Raw genomic sequence first — 23563 nt, 5'->3', positions numbered from 1 at the left:
GGACCCCGCAGCAACACATACTTACTTTTTCTGTACTGTTGGCTCTTCATTCACTCAGGAAGCAATGAAAAGTCCTATGTAAGCTTCAGGTCATTGTTTGGGACCCTTTTTTCCCCATGGGCATTTTCCAAGCTCCAACTCATTCAAATAGTAGGGAGGTGAGTGGGATAAGTAAAATATATTTCTCAAGCTCAGGGTGGTCAAAAAAAATTACAAAAGAACAAAAGGAGGGTAGTAGAAACTGTTGCTAGGGAACAGCATTGAAGTAAATCTGTTGCATTTCCTGCGTTACCAAAACTTTCTTGTTTAAGTAACTTATATTCTTGCCTGTCTTTAATGGTTATAAAATCATGAATTCTATGTATAAATGAGCCTGAGGTTACACAAAGGACAATGGATGTGCTGAAATTGACACAGAAGACAAGGGAAATCCCAGGGATAACTACACTACTGATTAAGCAGTATTTATGCCATCACTGATTTAGTAAATTTATTGGAAAATATTGTATTTAATGTGAAAAAAATCAGTGTATTTTTGAGAAATAAAGAATCTATACATACAGTATATGAATGTATGTATGCCTGGAGTTGGACATTCAGACTATGTAGACTACTAACAGGAGTTTCCCAGATTGGAAAAGAAACATTTAGAATATATTTTTATCTGCAGTATCCTGTTAATGCAGAATAGAACATGGAAATAATATATGTAAGCAGGCAGCCAGTTTACAGGATACCCGTCTGGCCCAGACTGGTTTTCACACTTTGGGCCTGATTTTTTTAAAGCTCTCCAAGGCTGGAGGGAATACACTTTCATCAGTGAAGCTGGGTGATCCACCAAACCTGGAATGGATTTTCTAAAAGTCATTTGGTATTTGTTAGCAAATGTTTTCAATCATAGACCAGATCGATCCAGGTTTACTGGATAACCCAGCTTCAGTGATGAAAGTGTATGGAGTGTGGACTGTGAATACTTTCTTTGCATAATGTCTTACAATTTATGTGTAAGTTTTAAACCAGGCTTGATTATTTTCCCTGGCCAGCTTCCTAATTTGACATTAGATGGAATGACAGACTGCTAGGAACCTACAGTGGGTGCATCAAAAAATAATGTCCTTCATTACATCATTATATTAAAAGGCTCTCAGCTATGTTTGAAAGTAAAACTGAAATCCTATGTAGGTAGGCTGTGTTCTTTACATGCAGGCCTAATATTTCTTGTTGAAGTGTAGATTTACCTGATCCACACCAAACTTTCATTCCGGCATTTTAAGCATCTATCTGATAATTAGATTTTCCTTTAAACATTTTCTGTTCGGTAGGATTTTTCTTCTCCAGGAAAGCAGTACTGAATAGCCAGTGACGCTTTAGCCCTCTTATGCACGCATGCAACACAGGAAGTTATGTCAGGGAAATAGTGACTTGGAACAACAGGAATGCAGAGGAATGTTACCAATTCCAGACTTTCAAAATAAACCTCCTGATTCTAACGCTGTCAATAATGTCCCATATATTTGTCTTTAAAGGAAATAAATTGGGTGAAAATATCTGGTAAATATTTATATTTGCTCCTGTTTGCCCTAAACTTTGCTTTGTTAACCTATCAGCGCACATGTGGATAGATTAATTTTATAGGTATGTGTAAATATGTGTATAGATGATTATACACACATAGGTTCCTCTAAAAGTTTCTGCACTGCTTTTAACTTTATTTATTAGGAATTTCAAAAACAAATTAACTTTTCTATATAGTTACATTCCTATGGATTCATTTTTATCAGAGTCATACCAACTTTTAATGCCATCAGCAAAAATGTTTTTGGTATAGAGCGTAACCACTGATCGTAAGCACTGCTGCTTTCACATCATCATCTCATGAAAATCTTCTTCCCCTTAAAGCGGACCAAAACTGAGAAAACAAAAAACCACCATGAGGTAGCTCCATGTGACTAACTACTGAAGGCTTACCATGAGCTGGATATAATTCTGAGATGCAAAAGTAGGACATGTTCAGCACAAAGATGTAGAAAAAGGAAAAAACCCAGTTACATGAAAAAAAAAAGAATGGACACCTAAAAAAATGAATGATTATCCCCAAGTGTTTTTTTACCTTTACTTTTCTTTTATAACTGCGTTTTGAAATAGCAAATGAAATAATTGGTTGTATGAAGGTATTGGAGTATTATAACTTTTTTTTGTAGTAAATAGTCATTTTTTATAATGGTGTACACATTAGAGCAACAAAAGGGCAACTCCAAAAAACAAAACAAACAAAGATTTGGTTTCAAAAGAGGGACCATCCAGAAAGCGACTATTGGACCTATGATGATTGGGTAATACCTAAATTATCTCCCTACATCAACATTTTGATAACAAGCACCATTTTTTCCTTAGCAGAAAGGGCAATACTTATTTTTTCAACTTTCTGTACAAATATGTAATCTGTGTCATGGCACCTTGCTAATGTGAAAACACAAAACCATATTGCCTAATGTTATACAATTTCTTTTGCAGGAACTATGGAAAACTATGAAATGGTCCATTCCAGCAGAGTGAAGTTCATCTATCCAAATGAAGAAGAAATTGGGGATCTTACTTACATTGTAACTGAAAGCACTGACTCTTCAGGAACATTGCCATCTTTAAACATCTTGCTTTATGTCCTGGCTTTCCAAGTAAGCACAGCAGAAGGGGGTGACAAAGAAGCTTTGCTGCAGCCTAAAACCCTCATTCTCACAAGCTCAGACCTGTTTCTGTTCAATGAAGATTACATCAGTTACCCACTTCCTGATTTTGCCAAAGAACCCCCAAAGAAAGACAAGTACCAGTTAGTAGATGGGAGGCGTATTCGGGATTTAGACCGAGTGCTAATGGGTTATCAGACTTATCCTCAGACTCTCACATTCGTGTTTGATGACTCTAGCAACCAAGACCTGATGCACAGTTTATCGATGGATCATTTTGCAGAACCCTTAGGTCTCTGCGACGTTCAGAAAACTTGTGGCAATAATCAAGAAGTCCAGTGGTACATCTTTATTCCAAGTGCTGATTCTCGGGAGAAGCTGATTTCACTTCTTGCCCGACAGTGGGAGATCCTTTGCGGTAGGGAACTACCTTTGGAGTTGACAGGATGAAAAAATGATGTTACATTCCAAAAATCCAGGCGGGTTTTTGTGAAAATACAATAAGGACTCTGCACATGTTTTTATGCTGCTTTTCATTGCACATATTTATTTTTATGTTGGAGCACATTATATGTGTACAGATCTCTTAGATCTCGTAGTCATCCTAATGTCTTTGATATAAACATAACTTTCCTGGTTCTTGTGATGTTTTCACTTTTGAGATAAAGATTATAACTACATAGTAGTAATGTAGGAGATATTGCTTTCCAGTGGTATTATGTGCTAATTGTTAAAATATACCAGCACTGTTTGCTTACTAACTACAGGGGACATCTCTTAACATGCATATACCAGCAGAAATGCATGATGTTGTCTTTGGAGAATTTAAAAATGATATAATATAATACCCATGACTATGGTTTACATTGAGTTTATCATACTAACTTTTTTACTGGGATAATTTCAATAGCCCTGGTTTGAGACTGAGATTTTTAAAGTAGAATCAGTTCCCTCATAATGACTTTGCACTCGGGATAAGTATATTTAAATTTTAGGACATACCTCTAACTGATATACTGTGCAATATTTTGTAGTTTTAAACAACTTTACCTAAAATGGGCAGTTTCCGGAGTAGTGAAGTGTTACTGATAATGAAACGAAATAAATTATAGCTACATACCAGAAATCAGCGGAATACAGGGTTAAATCCTACCTTGCTATGCCAGACAGCCTATGCAGGTCTGTGAGAAGGATTGAACATGTAATGCCCCCAGCTTACAGTTTGGACAATTAGAGAACAGCAGGGCTCTGAAAAGGGTAAACTTTTACTCTCCTTTCCTATTATCAGCGTGTCAGACTGAAAGCACTGTGCTGTTTGATAGAGCACAGATTTGTATTCTTTTCTTTCCCAGTTTGTGCATGAATGTTTGGATATAGCGTGAGCTATAAAAAAAATTATTGAAATTAAGTATTAATATGGGCTGTAAAATAAATTCAATGACTTTTTCATAAATCTATATTTTCTATTCTTTAGTTCTACTGTAGTGTTGGCCTCATAGACTTGTAGGGGACCATACTCTGAGAGTGCCAAGTTTCGGAGTATGGCCTATTTCATCAAGGGCTCAATGTGCAGGCACAGCCAATACTGAACATGAATTCTGATTTAGAGACTATAAATGTTGGGAGTACAAAGGGTAAGCTCTCCATGGTAATACTTAGACAACGTACATGTCAGATAATTGTCGTCAGATAATCGCCTCAGGGCTGATATTAGACGAGAATCCGACATGTACAGCGCTCATCGTTCCTGAATCTGTCCTGGCGGACCCACGGATGATCATAATGTGGAAGTCAAGGTGAGAGCGCGCAGCGAGGTGCCACTCCATCGTTTTCCCCCTCCCCTCTCCATAGAGCAGAACAGCGCTGTATGTACATCGCTCGTTCAGTCTTTGATTTTGGAAAGAATCGTGAAAGATCCTTTCCAACGAGAAATATTGAACGTGTGTACGTAGCCTAAGCCAATTTTAGGATCAAGGATTAAAGAGACCACTACAGAAAATATGATTTGCCACTGGAACACAAAAATCAATGGTTCCTGCCAGTTCATATAAAATGGTCTTACCCTTCACCTTTGCAGACAAAACAATAGGCGCTATATTTATTAGTTCATTACCTTAAATTCTGAATGGTCCCATTAAAACAGAGCTAAAAACAAAAAAATTACACTTACCTTTAATCCCGCAGGTCTCTTGATGGCGCTGGTCCTTTTTGCGTTTCAGTCCCGCATCTTCCTGGAATTTCTCTTCGTCACGGCGCAGAGGAAGCACCGGACACCGCCATCTTCCCTCTCTTTTTCAGTCGTCTTCTTTGCTCCGATCACGCACTGTGCAGGTGTGAGATCGGGGGATGTAACCGCTCTGAAGGGGGAAAAAAGAGAGCAGCTGATCTTACTGCGCATGCGTGACATCGGCACCTCTTTCCCCTAGGAGTAAAGGATGCCCAATCTGCGCATGTGCGCGATCAGGGCATGCAGAATGAGCAGCCAGAGCCTCCCAGGATGTCAGGCATAGGTACCCGGGGGGGCTCTGCGCTTCTGCCGCCACGATCAACACTTAAGGAGCAGTTCTGCACCCTTTATTTTTAATTTTTTTTTTTATTTTTTATTTTTTTTTTAAAGGTGTTACACATAAAAATAAAAAAACAACATTTTTACCTTACATGGAAGGGTTGTCTATGAGTTTAGGTCCGCTTTAAGTCCAAGTTCCATACTATTGTTACTTTGTACTAGACAGACTCTTAATTCCATTATACCGTAATTATTATAGAACTATCTGGTCCTTAAGGCAACAACTTATGTTCTATCCTAAGGAAGGTTCAAAATAAAAGCAGTGTAGTTTGGTAACATCCAGTTTATTAAACTTGTTCGATGAATTATTTACTGGTAATTTAATGAAATAACAAATATGTGGTCCTAATTTCATTTCTTCAAACTTTTTTTTTTAAATATGCAAGTTTGTTGGATTTGTGAAGTATTATTTTTCTGTTTACAATACTTGTGCATGTAAATGAACCATATTTTGGTTGTATGCTATTTTATAGTACACTATTCTATGCTACATACAAAAATACAAAATTCTCATCCCGAATACCGTTCCACCTTGTAATATACATATGTATAATTGTATGTAATGTATTTTCTGCAACTGTTATCTAAAATAATCTTATGTTCCTACATGTTATTACTTTAATATGTTTTGTAATATATTCACAGAGTATATATATCTAAATTACAATTTATAAAATATAGACATTTACAACCTCTCAGCTAGATGTATTACATTTTGTTTTCATAGCTGACTGAGCTACGGTATAAATATGGAAGTGTATTTGTCATTTGTAACATGTTGCCTTTTTTTATTTTGTTCTGTTAGAACAAATGGGGCTCTATTTAAAAACCGGGAATCTGACATTCCCAGGTGGGAATCAATTACTGTCTTTGAAACACATGAACCAGGTATATTCCCACAAGGGAATATCTGATTATCTGTTTTATAAATTGAGTCATGTAGAGGTATTTGTAATTTACAATGATCAATCAGAGTATGGAATTTGATATGGTAAGTAAATTAAAGGATATGATTGGTTGATACCAGGCAAGCCAGGTAAAAGATCAAAACATACATTTCTGTATAAGTAGCAAAAAAAAAAAAAGTTATTACATGTTGCTGTAGAGAACATATGATGGTGTAATGTTAATTGTTGGATTACCTGGAGCTAAATCCTGGTGTGAATTCTAGATGTTGCTATAAGAAAAGAAAAAGCTTGGAAATGCGATGAAAATGGAGTGTGATAGATTTTGATCTCTTTCCTGTCTTTTCTCTTGTCTGATCCTCTGATAGGCTTCTATTTTGAGGTCAGTGGGGTTCCATGTTCCCATCTTCATGCTGTCATGTGTAAGAGTTGTCACCCCATACCTGGAAGTGGCAGAATAACCAGGAAAATAAACAGGAAACAAAAATAAAACAAATGCATATACTACAGACCTATGCAGGGACTGGGAATCTGCAAAATGTGTTTTAGGATCATTTGTGCAGTATAAGCACAAATAGAAACAGTCCTTTGAATAAAATTGTTTTTTGATTTGTATAATATAGATATTTCTTATTTTGCTTTTGTTATAAATACACAAAACAATAATAGAACAAATGTAAATGATTGTGTTCATGTGAAATGAATGTCTCCAGTTTGAAGAAGGTCCATTTGAAAATAAACCTTCAGAAGCCTATCTGCTGTAATTATTGTTTGGTCTCTGATGGCGATATGATTGGGGCTCCTGGTGACCATATTGTCCTTATTGTTGGAAATGTGTAGTGGAAGGGTTTTTAGTGGGCTGTAATAAATCAAATAAAATCTAATTGTTTTAATTCCTCAGGATCTGGTTGGCAGGAAGATGGTGTAACCCCAAACATGACAAAGCCAGATTAGAGATAAGAATATTATCCAGCTTTTTGCTCTCCTAAAGCGTATGCTTCCTTTCACTAAAGGGGATGGATGCACAGAAAAAGCAAATATGAAAAAACATAAACTAATGGAGCTCTGTAATCATTTATAATTTAAACAGCCTCTTGCTCTGTACAGCAAAGCTAGATTGTGAGAAGAAGAAGCTCACGAGAAGAAGAATAGAAAGAAGGTAAACAGAGAGATGAACGTATCACTGTGCCGCTTCACTTTCCACTGTCCAGTTTACATGTTGGTGTGGGTCTAGGATCTTCTGAGATATCTCACCTCTTATTGTGAGACTTCCCCCCCACCTCTTAGATTGTAAGCTCCTTTGGGCAGGGTCATCTCCTCCTGTATCACTGTCTGTATCTGTCTGTCATTTGCAACCCCTATTTATTGTACAGCACTGTGTAATATGTCGGTGCTATATAAATCCTGTTTATTATTAATAATAATAATAATAGGAGATAGTGGTTTGGGTAATGCTGATCATCAGACATTAGAGGTCTATAATGATTCTATAAATCATTCTATATAAAATCTCGAAAGCATTCTATATAAAATCTCTAGACCAGTATTTCTCAACTGGGTTGCTTTCTTGAGCAATGAGCAGTTTGTGCCTCTCAGGTCAGTATAAGTGACACAAATGATCTTTTTGGCTGTGACATTCTTCCCACTGGCCAGCAATTTAAGAGGCATTCTTCCCACTGACCACCACACTAATGTACTGTGAGCTGTGGATATAGTGATTATAGAAGAGATTCCCTGATGTTAAAAAGTTTGAGAAACTGCACTAGATTGATGATGTATATTGCAAAATACAAACCAAAATTGCCTCTAAGACCTAGAGGGACTTTGTGTTGCTGTACACCATACATAGTATGTCCGATCTGACAAGGCTTTAATTTTGTGTGATCAATGGACAAAATCTATTCTTGGTTATTATTCTGGAATTTTAGTCGTGTATCTGAGCTCCAATTTACCATATTGCTATAAAATTAGTGACTTATAAAAGACGATCTTGTTTTATATTTTGCTGATCTTGATATCACTATGTACAAACAATTCAGCTTTTTCCCTTTGCTGGTTAACACCCTGAAAATGGATTGATTTACAGTGGAGCTTTTATGGCTTCAATACAGCAGAAGTTCCTGATGAATCATGGGAGCTTTCTAATATACAAATGTGGAATAATGATCAAACACAGGAGATGATTTTAAAACTTGTGGACCACATAGATAGAACTTTATTATTTCTATATAAAAAAAAGAAAATACTCAGAGGATACTACGTGTGTGCAATTTAGTTATAAAAAAAACAATAGTCATTAAAATATATTTATATGTAGTGTTGGACATCTGCTTAGGCCTGGAAACTGAAAATGATGCAGTATTTTGCTGAACATCAGCAGCCACTCAGTTCATGCCTGTTTAAGCACTTTGTCTGTATGTTTGTGTGTGGTCAGCATGCTAATAGGGTTTTAGTTGGTACACGGCTTGTGTTAGAATTTGGCAGTATGTTATTGCTTAGAACTAATCGGGAACAAAGAAGCTGGGGTCACTAACGTCCATGTCAACTCTTATCACCCACGATTCTATAAAAGCACCGAGTCATTTTCCCATCTGCTTTCTCATCATTTTTCAGATTTACATCAAGTGCCATTTTCATTAGACAGATGTGGGCTTCCTTCCATGTGTTTTGAACTGATATGAAAGAGGAAATCCTGAGTGGTTCCTGTTCTCCCCCTGTACTTTTTCGAAAGGAAGAAAGGAGGTTTATGTTTGTTGCCTGAACACATCAAGATCATTGTGACCAGTTCAGATAGTGCCGTGTCCACATGAGTCTCTGCAGGTTCTGTCTATATTCCAGGCTTAGCAGGGTGTATATGTATTGTCACATCAACAGCTAATGACGTACTCCAGACACCTCCAAAAATGTTCTGCTATGGATATGGCTTTTTCCTTTTAATGGTTTACGTTGGATTGATAGCATCTCAATCACTGGTAAGTTTCTCATACTTTAAAATTGTATAATTTGTTGTTCATGTTGTATTAGTTATGGTCACTTGCACAATTCTGATGCTTTCGTGCAACTGCTTACTTAAACTATTCCTATACAAAGGTATTGTAAAATCTTCTGTCTCTTCCTTACTTATCCATCCATTAAGGTCCGCATTAGGAGACAAATACCCATGAGGAAAGCTACACAAACTCATGGAAGAGCATGCACACTTTATTCCCTTGGTGGGGATCTCCCCCCACCCTGAGAAATTGTGCTGCCTGAATAAAAACACACATCTGAATTATACGGCATGTTCTATATGTCCTAAGATTTCCCTTATCACTGATTATAGGAATGTTTTAAATTGCAGATTGTTAATTTCTATGTTCTGTAGATAAACTAATGATGTTGAAAAACTCATTGGCTTCTCCATGTCACATGGACAATACTAGGTTTGCCCAACTGTTGTCATTTCTTTTTAATATGGTAAAGAATGCAGAACAGCGTTTATGTATAAATATATATTAATATTGATGGGCACAATATGTAATAATTTAAATTCTGGCTGGGGAAAAAATGAATGTTTTGCATGTATAAAAAAAAAGTTGTATTTTACGGAGTTCCATTCCCTAAACAACTTTTTGCTGCATTTTTGAAAGTGCACATGCAATACCATGCAGTTTCCGGCAACCCATTTACTTTTAAATGTAGTGTAGAAATGTAGTGCATTCCTCAGCACCTGCAGTGCACTGGTAAGGTGTGTTCGAGGTGCCATTAATAATAAATGCCAATGTATGGTCAACACACTAGTGGGAACAAGTCCTCCGTGATCTACTGTACAAATGGTGCCAGGAGATTGAAAACTTTCCTACTGAAAATGATGTCTTGTAGAGGAAGCAGAAAGGGAAGGAGGCAGATGGAGGAATTTGCAATACTAGGTTATAAAAAGGAGGATGTAAATAATTTTATTACTTAGAAGCTGCATCCTATACTCTCCATCTAAAAGTAAAGGAAATGACTTGTGTGATTTCATGCTTTGACCCTTTCTGGAAATTTTTCAGTAACAACACATTGTACTTTGGACATATCGATTCATTCATTGTTTTGTTAAAGTGTCTCTTTAAGCAAAACCTTTTTTTGGATAGAGTTTTGCCTTCTTGCAATTTCTTATTGGTTTAGAACCCTACTGGGGAGATTCACCCTTTTGTTTGTACTGTTGTGATTGCTGTCACCAATAAAGAAACCAGAACAAGAGGTAAAGGGAAATCTTCTAAATGAGCAGATATCTCTTTTATTTGGGAAATTTCCTTTAACATCCTGTTATGTCACTGAGATGGAGGGAGTATAGCTAGTTTTCCCAATGGTACACAGACAGCAAAAACCTTAACAAAATAACTTGGCAGGGGTTTAAAACTTATCTACACATCAAAAATAAAGGTTGCAATCTGATTTAAAGAGTTTGAAAGACTGGGCAAAATACAAAGGGGGTTTGTAGGAAGTCCAGTTCTACTTCCTTACTGCCACCCTGCGTCTTGAATTTGCCAGTAACTCCTGGCTCTGAAAATGAGTGATGATAGTTACTGCATCTACTTCAGCTTCTACTGTCTAATATAGTGATTATAAACCAGAAGAATATAAATATCATAAGTGCCTCCAAACACCTTAGTATTTATTGTTCCTTCACTGGTGTATTCCATAATTTGGGCCTGATATATATAGAAAACCTACAGAGGTCACTCTTGTCAGCATCAATTCAATAATAATACCAAGCTATCTACCCTGATGAATTTGGATTTTGCTGGACCCTTGAAACGTGTTGGCTGTATTTCTGTTGTTGCACAATAATTTATGGACTTGCCAAAAAGTTTTGCACTGTTCTCTACTTTCTTTTATCCAGTTTTATAAACGCTCTTCAGACAATTTAGAATACAGAAAAATGCATAGTACCATTAATGGTATGTTTATATATACTGTTCTATCCATCTGCATATTAAATAGACGAGTTTAATCTTGTAGATGACGTCAGTTAAAACAACCTGAAACTTTTTTTTATTATTCCCAATTTTAATTTCCTATTAGGTCCTAAATTAGCTTAACCAACCCTAATTTAGTTTTTCTTTTCCTTCTTTTCTGTCATTTTCCTGTTATTAGTTTTATGTTTTAATCATCTGTTATTTTATATATAACCATTTGTATACATTGGACATTTAATGTTGCTTTAAAAAAAATTGCAACAATATTAAAAGTATTAATAAGCATTATTTCAAAACAAATTTGCTATGCTGACAATCTCTGCACCCATGTGGGAAACTACCATTGAGTCCACATCCAAGCCTAGTAGGGGGATACATGATGCCTGATCTGATTAGAGTTCCACTGTAAATGACAGGTTTCTATTTAACCAATGTTCATTTTTTTCAGTAATAAGTGAGTTCAAATGCTTGTAGTGTCTGTTTTCTGTTTTTTAACATAACTGAAACTAAACACTTCCCAGTCTTTGTAAGTTGAAAAGCAGTTGTTAAATATAGATGTATACACACTCACTGGGCAGATGCTTTAGGAAACTGCTGTGATCTGCAATTTCAGCAAATTCTTTTAAAGCCCCAGTATGAAAAAGTAATTATCCTAACCTTACCCACATACCATAAAAACATTTTGAACAATAGGGCTGATTTATTAAAGCTCTTCAAGGCTGGAGAGGATACACTTTCATCAGTGAACCTGTGTGATCCACCAAACCTGGAGTAGATCTGGTCCAGGATTGAAAACATTTACTAACGAAAATCTATTCCAGGTTTGCTGGATCACCCAGCTTTACTGATGAAAGTGTATCTCATTCCTCTCTAGTCTTGGAGAGCTTTAATAAATCAGGCCCAATATACTTAAAACTCAACTCTCTTTTTTTTTGTTAAGAATTAAGCCTTGATGTGTGTGCAAATGAAGAATGATCATAATACACCCCATGCCACTGTCCCCCCTCTTGTCTTGGTTGCAATTAAATCTCCTTTCTGATTGGATGACACCAAGCGTTATCCAACATCTTCCCGTGTGTTCTGAATTGGTACACCCACTGCATCCTTTGGATTTTAGGCTATTGGGTCTTCCTGGGTTCACCTTTCTCTCCATCCATTAATTGGTAATGCTTTCATCCATTTATTTTTATATGAATAGCAGTATGTAGGAGTGTACAGCATGCATTTATTTACATTTTATTTTTTTAAATATGGGTAATTAACTAAACACTTTGTTCAGCTGGTGATATAAAGTCATTATCAGAATGCTTTGTTGAGAGCATTTTCACCAAAGGAGTATGAAAATCCTGATACATACATGTAAACGTATATGTATGTATGGTTGACATTCTTCTAAAAACCTGTCATAGCCATCTTTCTGGGGTGGATAAATAACCACATTTTAAAGCTATTCTCCTTTTTCCAAGCAAATTTCTCAAGGCTACCCTGAATTCTGATCACATGATGGCATTAGGCCAATCTGAGCAGTGATCCTCACCTTCAGCACAAATCATATGACCAAATGTCTAGAACTTTTTCTTTTATGCTGTCATTGCCAGATAAAACCTGCAAAAGGATTATTTCCTAAAAAGCATTTCAGTTCTTCTTTTACACTTTAATAATTCCAGCAAGATTGCTGAAACTATTTCATGTTCACATTTAATTGAATAAAAGGTCTACCTTTAATTAAAAATGTTTCAGTACATTTCAGTAGGTAACTAATGTACTGATGTGCTAACTTAGCAACCCCCCTCCAAGATCCACACTTACAATCTTGCTTTTGTGCCTTCATCTTCTGTGGATTGTGTACATTATGCTGGCAGTCTTCCTTTCATGGGCACACCAGTTCAGTAGTTTTCTATGGGGTTCTATTGGGTTGGACCCTTAGGGAAAGCTACAGATCAGTAAAAGGTTACAAACAAACCCTACTAGCCACAGTCAGTATTGCAAGGCAGGTATGCATCTTGAGATTTAGTTTGATTACATAGGTTACCTAACCTTTTTAGTAGAATTTAACTTCCTATCAAAAATTGTGTGTGTTCTTCTATTCCAGAAATTTCAGCTCATTATCAGGCTTAATGGTCCTCAAAAGGTCTTTTTTTGACAATCTGTATTGTCTGGTGGAAGAAATAAAACCCTGCTAACAAAACCTTAATGTAATCATGACAGCTCCTCTTTTATTTGATGGTTTTGGAGTGCCTGCGGATAAGATAGCCTTACAGTCTGACACTTCTGCTCTGAAATAGAGAGAATACGATGAAAGTAAATACAGGTAGTCCCTGGGTTACATACGAGATAGGGACTGTAGGTTTGTTCTTAAGTCGAATTTGTAAGTCAGAACAGGTACATTATTTTAATAAATGCAGTTAGGAAAGATGCTTGTTTCAACATATCGTTAGGCAGCGTGGGGTCAGTTACTGTATAAAATCCTTACTGTTAATAAAAATCAAAGCAAAAAAAAAACACTTTATGGAGCCTAGACATTTATTATCAAAAAGAAACAACTGCAGAGTTTGTCTTGATCATTAAAGAGTTACAAGAGGCTGCAGAACAGCTCAGCCCCCCTAAGATCACCAACAACCTCAGCTGTGTTTACCAAACTGCACCCCCCCCCCTCCATTAAGCCTCTGTTCTGCACACTAGCGAGCAGGGAAGCCCCAATGTTATCTAGGAGTTTTCTGTATGTCGGGGTCTACCTGTATATTATAACTAGCCCCAAGAGATATACACCATCATAACAATTAGTAACAAAGTTTCAATTCATTGCAGATTCGCATCTGGATTGGTTCTCTGGTTATCTACTCTTTATGTAGTAAGAACATACATTTATTGTTTAATGCTAAAGTGAACCTTTCTTAATGGATTTACTGGGGGGATCCTTGCATTTCCCAGGCATGTGCTGGCAGAGATTCTCTGTCGTACTACAGACTCATTTGTACAAATACATTTTTATTCATTAGTCATCTTCCTGAATCATTGTAATAAAAAATAAATAACTTGTTTTGTTGTTTTTTATCCTACCGACAATGAGATGGTACAGTATTGGTGTTTTTTTGTTTATAATTACATGTAATTTAGGCAGAATTGTTACAAAAAAAGAATATTATGGTGCAGTAATTCACCTGTTCCTGTCTGAGAGTGGAAAATGTTGAGTGCTGAGTGTATTGGCTAGGGGCCATCTGTGAAACCCAGACAAGAGGATGTCCTGTGCAGCTAGGCAATCAGAATGGCAGAGGGTCATGGTATAAAGACCAGTCTTTGTTCTGCTTTTTAGTAATTTAAATCCTGTTTTTAATTTTTTTCTTCTTCCAATGGCTTTGTTTTAATGCAGAGAAATGTTACTATAACATTTTTCATTTGTAGTCTGTCCTATTAAATCTCTCAGTTTTGGAGAGACAGTACAATTATTTTTTAGTACTGGAAGTAGATGTATTATTTCAAAGGTTTACATTTCAATAAGTATAAGCACTTTTTGCTGTTCAATTTTTGGTTAATGTAAGCAGCCCAAGATGTTGATCGTGGAAAGAGAACAAAGTCTGACAACAAGAGTATCATCAAAATACAAATGTAGCAAAGTGTTGATGCTGAATATTAAAGGTGGCCTTTTAATTAAGAACATCTTTTTCCCAATGCTATAAGCTATATCACAATGTAAATGTAAAGAAAGAATCATTTCACGTAATTTTTTATGGCAAGGATATTTAAGGACAAAACTTTTATTTAGTTTTGAATAAGGAAGACTTAAAGTTACATTAATGTGATCTTCCTAGGGAATGTTGTATTTGGAGAAAGGCTTATCTTATCTGTTGGGGCTCTCTTTCACAGCCTGATATTCTGAATAGTGAGCTGGGCTTTGACATCATTTTTTACAGTAGAAGGGTCAAAGACTTGCACCAAAGTAGAATGATGTTGGTGAAGAAGAGCACAGGCAGCTGCAGGGGAGGGACCTTCCACGCCAAAATCATCATTTCTAGATAAGACAGTGGGAAACTCACTGCAAGGGAAAAAAACATTGTTTTTTCAGGTTTCTATTGCTGACACTATTTGCTTTTCCTATATCAGGACAGAAAACATCCGTGAAAAATCTTTTCTAGTTGTCACAAGAATAGGAAGAGAGGGGAAATCTTACAATTCAGACAGTTTTACTGTTTTGGAGATGCTTTGAACCAGCTCCCTATCTATCACAATTTAGCACTTGGAAAAGGTACTCTTTTAGCTAGCCTATTTTCTCCTAGTATTAGCCTAGCTTTAGGTTTAGGGTCCTCCGTTGCCTCTTTCTCACTCGTGTTCTGGGGCCGGTTTTACTAGGAATACACAAGAGCAGGATGGGACAGATTCTCAATTCTGAGACCCACATTTTCCCAAAGCCCGGAGGCCGATTTCCTAAACCTGGTGCTAAGCATCAGGGGTTATTAGACTATATGTTGGTCTGTCTGGTATGACATCTTTCTCCAACATTATTTTATCAATTTTTTCTTCAGTAGCTGTTCTTCTGTGATATTGGACCACACGGGTTAGCTTCCCTATCCACGCATGCTGGTTGCTGGTAACCAGTTACCTTCCTTGGATGTTGGCAGTATAGTGGCTCAATATTTAAATAATGGACAGGGCACTGTTTGCATGGAGTTTGCATTGTCTCCTTGTGGTTGTGTAGAATTTTGTCAGGCACTCCGCTTTTCCCTCACACCCCAAAAATATACTAATAGCCTAATTTGCTTTTCAACACTGGCCTTAGACTATTGTAGAAACATTAGATAGTCAGATTTTCTGAGGGACCGGTATTGACACAACTGTAGACTCTAAAGCAACTGTAGACTCTAAAGATTTCAAAGCTAACCCAATGTCTGCATTGTACAAATACATGTGAATAATAATGACTTTTGGTAGGTTCTAACTAACTATTATGTGCCAGAGACTCCCCAAAAAACTTGCTGTTTTGGAGATGCTTTCATCCAGCTAAATCCATCACAGTTTAGCACTTGGAAGGGGTGCTCATATCTTTTAGATAGCCTATTTTATCTGGTATAGGTTCCTCTGCTTCCTGTTTCTAACTCATATTCTGGGAAAAAAAGAATATATGGTGAAGAACACCAATTTTTGTAGCTGGATTTTTAGGCCAATATCAACAACATATATTATAGAAATAACACAATTTTTTATTAATATTTACATTACAAAGCTCATTTCCAATACATAAAACCACATAAAGAGTGTACCTGTGAGGGATACATTCTGGGTAAATTCCCAGAATGTGTTCCTCACAGGGGAAGGCAGGGGAAGGAAATCTTCTTCGTGTTCTGGGGCCGGTTTTACTAGCAATACACAAGAGCAGGATGGAACGGATTCTCATTTCTTAGTCTCACATTTTCCTAAGGCCCAGAGGCCTATTTCCTAAACCTGTTGTTAAGCATAGGGATTATTAAACTAAATGTTGGTCAGTCTGTGAATTACATGAGAAGCATTTGTTTTGAAGCCAGCTAGGGTAAGCTGCTTTATGTTAGCCAGTAGGCTGTACATTTTTTGTATGGACTTTTGCTGACACTAATCCCAGGTAAGGGAAGAAAAATATATACTCACCAGCAACTTTATTGGGTACACCATGCTAGTATTGGACTGGACCCCCTTTTGCCTTCGGAAACCGCCATATTTCTTCATGGTATGGGCTAAATAAGGTGTTGAAAACATTCCTCAGGTGTTTTGAACCATATTGACATGACGGCATAACACAGTAGTTGTAGATTTTCAATTGCACATCAATACTATGAATCTCCTGTTCAGCTACTTCCCCAAGGAGGTTCATTGGACTGAGATCTGGGGATGAGGGATTTTTGAGTACAGTGAATTAACTATCATGTTCAAGAAAACAGTTTATCCATTGATCTTGGTGAACTGGTTCATTATCCTGATGGAGGTAGTCAACATAGGATGGGCTACACTGCAGTCAACAACTAAATTGGGCTGTGTCATTTAAACAATGCTCAATTGGGCAATAAGGTGTAGCAGCCTCAAACTTAAGTCAGGATGTATAAATGCTTTTATGTTGTTGATGCCAATTGTAATCCTACTATCTGCACGTGACTCATCAGACCTGGCCTGACATTTTTCTCTTGTATTCTCTACTTTGATGAGGCCATGCAAATTGTAGCGTCATATGTCTGTTCTTTTCTGACAAGAGTGACACCCTGGTGTGGCGTCTTGCTGTTGTTGTGCATCTGCTTTAGGATTCAATGTGTTGTGTTTGTAGTGATATTCTTCTGCATACTTTGGCTGTGAATAGATATTTCAATTACTGTTACTATTTTATCAGCTCAAACAAGTCTGGCCATTCTTCTCTGACCTTAGGCTGTCTCAATATTTTCCCTTTTTACACCATTGTCTGTACATCTTAGAGATGGTTGTGCATTAAAACAACTTAATACTTAAAGCTGAACTAAATCCAAAACAATAAAATCACACTTACCTTCACTCCCACAGATCAGTCTATCCGTTGGGGGGTTTCTTCCATCGGATCATGCATTGTCCCGGTATCTTTCTTCGGCCCGATGCTGAAAGAGCGTCAGGCACCGCCATTTTCTCCTCTCTTTTTTCCATATTCTTTTTCCTATGTCACCTGATCTCGCACTGTGTAAGTCCGAAATCGGGTGACGTACATTGATAAAAAAAAAACAATGCCACGAATAAGATCGGCAATTTTTTTTTCCTGTTGATGAAGGGGCTCCTTCTGTGCATGCCCAAGCATCTTGGGCATGCGCAGAATGAGCAGCCAAGAGCTTCCCGGGATGCATGACGTAGGTATCCCGGTAGGCCTTGCGCTCCCATTCATTCTTGATCACCTAGGCGATCAAGAAATAAGGGGGCAGTGCTGCACAAAAAAAAAATACTAACAAACAGAATTTTTACTTTAAATAAAAGGGTTGTTTCCTTATAGAGAACTCTTTTCCCCATTATTCACTTTGAGATCATTACAAAGAACAAGAGGGCACTCTCTGCGTCTGGAGGAAAAGAAGTTTAAGCTCCGGATAAGGAAGGGATTCTTCACTGTAAGGTCTGTGAAAATGTGGAATCGGCTCCCTCAAGTAGTTTCAGCAACTACTATAGATTGCTTTAAGAAAAAGCTGGATGATTTCTAGAAGCACAGAATATAACTGGGGATTAAGGATTTAAAGTAAAGATAACAGAGACCGCTGATCCTGGGAACATCCGATTGCCTTATGGAATCAAGAAGGATTTTTTTTCTTTTTTGAAGCAAATTGTACCCGGGGTTTTTTTAACCTCCATATGTCCATAGGGTTTTATCTGAGGTATGTTTATTTCCTTAGTGGTTGAACTTGATAGACTATGTAACTTAAACCAATCTGCCTGAAACCAACAACCATGCTACATTCAAAGTCCCTTTCCCCCTTTCTCCCCTATTCTGAATTTTACTATGTCGCCATTACATATTTGCGTTAGCAAGCAATTGAACATGTGCACCTAATAAACATATATTTTGTGCTTGAGAAGACTTCACACAGTGCTGCAACTCTCCCATTATCAATACAGGATCTTGGTGAAAAATTGAATGAAATAAATGTTTATGTACCTGTACATTTAGTGTCAGCTATACCAAACTCAAATACACAGAGAGACAAAATTAAAAACTTAGACAAGTCACGGGCCAACCTTGAAATTTATAGAAAAAATTGAGGAAATGTTTCCTTGTCATTAGATAAAAACCCTTTTCTCCCCCACATTCAATCTGGAACAAGCTTATAATAGAGAAATAATTTTTTTTTTTATTTAGGAAAAAAAATCTCTCTCTTTGTAGCCTTCTGAATTAAGTTTCAATGGTAAACTTTTTGCACAGGCTAACAATAATAATAACAATATTCTATGAAAATCCAACCATTCAAGTCCATGCCTTGGAGTAGCAAGGAAAAGTACAGCTGAGGGGGGGAGTGCTGGAAATGCCAGACGTGGTCAATGCGGAGCTAAATCTTAAGAGTGGCCCGCTGCTGGAACTCCCTCTTCATTGAAATAGCGCCACTACTACAGTTCCCAGCAGTATTTGCATCCAATGCGGGGCCACACATAGACAGAGAGCCCACTGACCTATAGACGTGAGTGATGCCGGGAATTGTAGTAGTGGCGCTATTTCAATGCAGCGGAGGGCCAGCTGCAGTTGATATTTAGGATTTCTTTGGGGGCCTTTTTTTAAAAGAGGGTGAAGCACCACCTAGTCATGTCTTGATCACCGCCGTGATCAAGACTTAATGGGAGTGCAGAGCCTCCCGTCATACCTATGTCATGTATCCATGGAGGCATGCGCAGTAAGGGCATCTTTTCCACCAAGGGGAAACAAATGCCAAACTCACACATGCACAGTCAAATTGTCTCTCTTTTTTTGTTTTCCCATTTCACCGCGGCTACGTCCCCAATCTCACACCGGTGCAGTGCGAGATCGGGTGATGTAGTAAGAAGACCAGAATAGAAGGCAGATGATAGTGGCACCCTGCGTTTTCTTCCGGCAGCACCAGGATGAATAGGAACCCCAGGATGACGCAGGGCCGGATTGCAAGAAGGCCCAGCGCCATCCAGGGACCTGCAGGAATAAAAGATTAAGGGACATATTTATATCAATAAACATCTCCTTAAAAGCAATAAACTCACTTAACTTAAGTAGCTTATTCTGATCTCTTTATATTTTCTAGATATAAAGTAAATGAGTCCAGTGCAAATATAGCATTATTTATGGTGTCAGACCCTGCTCCGTAACATTTTAGTATTCATATTGTGTGTTTTTAGCTGCACATCAGTTTAAAACATTTCAGCTTTTGTTAAATTTCTGTATTTTTTTTACAGTACTATATACTGTAAATAATAATTGTATATTATACTTTTTTTTAAAGCAGCTGAACAGTAAGCGTTGTGATATAAGAAAAGTACTGAAGGTGGATACGGACTGCATGTCATGTGCAGTAGCAGCCAAATACGTCTGTCCCAAAGGAACATCAAAAGTAACAAGTGGAACAGGGAAAGCTGGGTGCAGGTAGGCTCGTCTTATACTGTATGTTATTATCTTGTTGTTTTGTTTCATCTAATTTAAAGGCCCATATTTGCTATAATTGGTCATTTTTTATTGCATTCAATGTTCTTTATCTTAGTAGCCCAGCATGTGTCCAATATGTGTGTGTGTGTGTGTGTGTGTATATATATATATATATATATATATATATATATATATATATAATGGAGGACCTAATCAACAGTGGGTCACTGTGCAGAAGTTATGGAGGACCCCTTATAAATGGAGGACCCTTGACCCCACATATACCGCACATCCTGCCTACTTTCAAGCACTGCCTACCTTCACACGCCCCTCCATCCATCATCCATTGTCCCAACTTACTGTTGTCTGTGTCCTATTGGGGAGATCTTTTACTTCCTTTCCCAGATACCAAGCAGGAAGTTGGAAAAATCGCTACATAGTAAGGAAAATTCCCTTTCCCCTAAAATTCCTTTTAGACAGTTTTTACGGTAAAGTGTTCCCCTTTGCATATTTCCCTTTATTTCTTGCTGTGATGACAGCTCTACAATTTTGGGTTTCCTATAACTTTGTCTTTTCATCTTGAACATGTAAGAAGAGGGCATTATATCAAATGTGAGGTTTTCTGTTCACATGTGGACACCTTTTATTATTGCTACTGTTATTATTGCTACTGTTTTTATTGTAAAAAAAAAACGCAATCATGCAGTAACAGGATATGAGGGAAAATCTCCCCAATGAGGACTCGGAAAAAATTAAAATGATACAGAAGTTATATCCCCCTGGATTTTAGAGCCAAAGTGACCAAAAGTTGTTGAATAGTTTTCATGTACTTTTTTTAAGATTGTATGCTTTGGTTTATTTAGATACACTGTTGATATGGGAGGAGTGGTTCTCTCATTGCCGGGCTGTAGTCACACATGTCAAACGGTCACAGTGGAACCTCAATGCTGCAGCGGATTCTGGGGCTCTCTTTGCACAGGTAATAACCAACTTTTCCAACAGTTTACACATCATAACTTTAGTCATTTTTCATCCTAATGTTTCTAAACCTTTCCTTTACCTGGTGGATCAGGGCCTGCTCTAACCTTAAATTGAACACAGCACCACACCGATTTTATCATCATATCACCTGTCAGTATTATGCCATTGTTAGGTTAACGGCATTATAAAATGCAGTGGAATCTGCAGTAAATTGCTGTGCTGCCTCATTATCTGTGCTTTAAGCAAATATAATGGGCTGACATCAACATACGCAAGCATTTTCTTGCCATATATATCTAAAAGCACATCCATAATGGAAAATAATAGTGTTTTTTCACCTGCCTGGAATACAGGTTCACACATTTATTGTATACAGCACAAGAGATCAGTTAAATATAATGGAATCCGTCTTGCAAGAGTTCATAGAACACAAGCAGCTAATATGTTTTGTGTTATAAAAAAGAATAATTTGTATTAACAGTGAACTAGGATTTCACTCATTTGGCCGAGGTCCACAAATTTGACAATAGAATCACAGCAATGTACTGTATATTTTAACAAGAATCCCAAGGTGTGCATAGTGGTGTGTAACTGATACCAGAACAAGGCAGAAAGTTGTAAGCAGCAATGTGCTTTGTCTTTGCATTTTCCCATGCTGAATTTGTAAGTTGTATAGTAAATAACGTTAAAGTCAGAAGTTTACATACACTTGCTAAAAATCTCCATACAGCTCTAAATCTGGCATATCATTTAAGACACTATTTTGTGCAGGACAAAAGTAATTCCAACGATATTCAGAGATAGATATTTCACTTTGTATTTTTTACATTATAATTCCAGTGGGTCACAAGTTTAGATACACTTTTTATTATTTAGTAGTATTGACCAAATTGTTTACCTTAAGCCAAACATTTTGAGGAAACCTTTTACGCACTTCAAAAGGTGCTGGAATTTTGGCCTATACTTCCATGCAGACCCGAAGTAATTGGCACAGGTTCATAGGCCTCCTTGCTCACACGTGCTTCTTCTTTTCTGCCTACAAATTTTTATTTGTATTAAAGTCAGGGTTTTGTGATGGTTGCTCCAAAACCCTGAGCTTGGTGTCCTTAAGCCATTCTGACACAACTGTGTTTGGGGGTCTATTGTGGATTTGGAAAAAACATTTTGAACTAAGCTTCACCGTTAATGTTGCTACAGTTTGTCTACATATAATGTTCCTTCCTTATGGTGTCATCTATTTTTTTATGTGCACCAGTCTCTCCTGCAGTAAGGCACCTCTACAACATGACCCCTTCCCCCATGCTGGACAATTTGGATGGTATTCTTTGTCTTTCAATCCCTACCTTTTACCTCCAAACAGACTTATGGCCAAATGGTTTGATCTTATATTGATCAGACCAGAGGACAATTCTCCAAAAAGCAAGAACTTGCCCCCATGTGTCATTGAAAGCTGCAATCTGTTTTCTATGGTGGATTTGGAGCAGCAACTTTTTTCTCTGTGAGCAGGCTTTTAGGTCGGTTGGTAATGGATTTGGTATTGGTCGGTTGGATGTTGGTATGGGACTAGTTTTATTGTGGCTATAGCTACATGTCTACCTGTTTCCTTCAGAATCTTTACAAGGTCCTTTGCACTTTTCCTGCCAAGTTACGTTCTTTTCTAGGAGACAGAGTTTGTCTCAGTTCTGGGCCATATGATGGATGTATGGTCCCATCATGTGTATATTTGCATATCATTGTTTGTACAAATGAACGTTGAACCTTCAGACATTTAAAAATTGTTCCCAAGGATGAAGCAGGTTTGTGAAGGTCCACAATGTTTTTTTCTGCGGTTTTGACTATTTTTATTTCCCCAATATGTCCAGCAAAGAGGCATTAGACCTGATTTATTCAAGCTTTCCGAGGGTGAAGAAGATATACTTTCATCCGTCAACCTGAGTTCCGGACCAGAAAACCCGGAATGGATCTGGTCTAGAATTGAAAACATTTGCTAACAAATAGCAAATGACTTTTAAGAAATCCATTCCATTTTTGCTGGATCATCCAGGCTCACTGATGAAAGTGTTTCCTCTCCAGCCTTGGAGAGCTTTATTAAATCAGGCCCATTGAGTCTGATGGTAGGCCCATGCACATGTTGACTCAAACTATATGACTATCATTATCTAATTGTCTAATTGCCAAACTGGAATTTTTTAGGCTGTTTAAAGCCACAGTTAACAAGTGGATGTAAACATATGACTGACAAGAATTTAAAGTCAATACAAGGGGAAATAATCGCAATAAATTACTTTTACCCCACACAAAGTAGATGTTTTAAACAATATCTTAAATTTATATTTTGTTAGTGTAAATTCTTTTGAGGGGTTTAAAGACTTCATCATAATTGTATGTAAACTCCTGACTTCCATTGTATGCATGAT

General features: G+C 37.3%; 2 protein-coding genes across 2 annotated transcripts in view; both read left to right on the top strand.

The window, feature by feature from the left end:
• The window catches only part of NISCH (nischarin), a 50046-nt gene extending 44036 nt beyond the window's left edge, over positions 1–6010 (top strand). The window contains exon 21 of the mRNA XM_072421044.1: positions 2515–6010. Coding sequence (XP_072277145.1) covers positions 2515–3134 — 620 coding nt within the window. The 3' untranslated portion in view covers positions 3135–6010. The remainder of the gene's footprint in view (positions 1–2514) is intronic.
• Positions 6011–8741: 2731 nt separating this feature from the next.
• Positions 8742–23563, top strand: part of STAB1 (stabilin 1) — a gene marked incomplete in the record, with an annotated part of 106666 nt that continues 91844 nt past the window's right edge. The window contains 3 exon segments of the mRNA XM_072421052.1: positions 8742–9127; positions 20026–20165; positions 21029–21144. Of these exon segments, the coding sequence (XP_072277153.1) occupies positions 9059–9127; positions 20026–20165; positions 21029–21144 (325 nt within the window).

The sequence above is a fragment of the Pyxicephalus adspersus genome, chromosome 8 (assembly GCF_032062135.1).
Source record: "Pyxicephalus adspersus chromosome 8, UCB_Pads_2.0, whole genome shotgun sequence".
Lineage (NCBI taxonomy): Eukaryota > Metazoa > Chordata > Amphibia > Anura > Pyxicephalidae > Pyxicephalus > Pyxicephalus adspersus.
The sequence above is the reverse complement of the archived record's forward strand: the minus strand, read 5'-3'. Positions and strand labels throughout refer to the sequence as shown.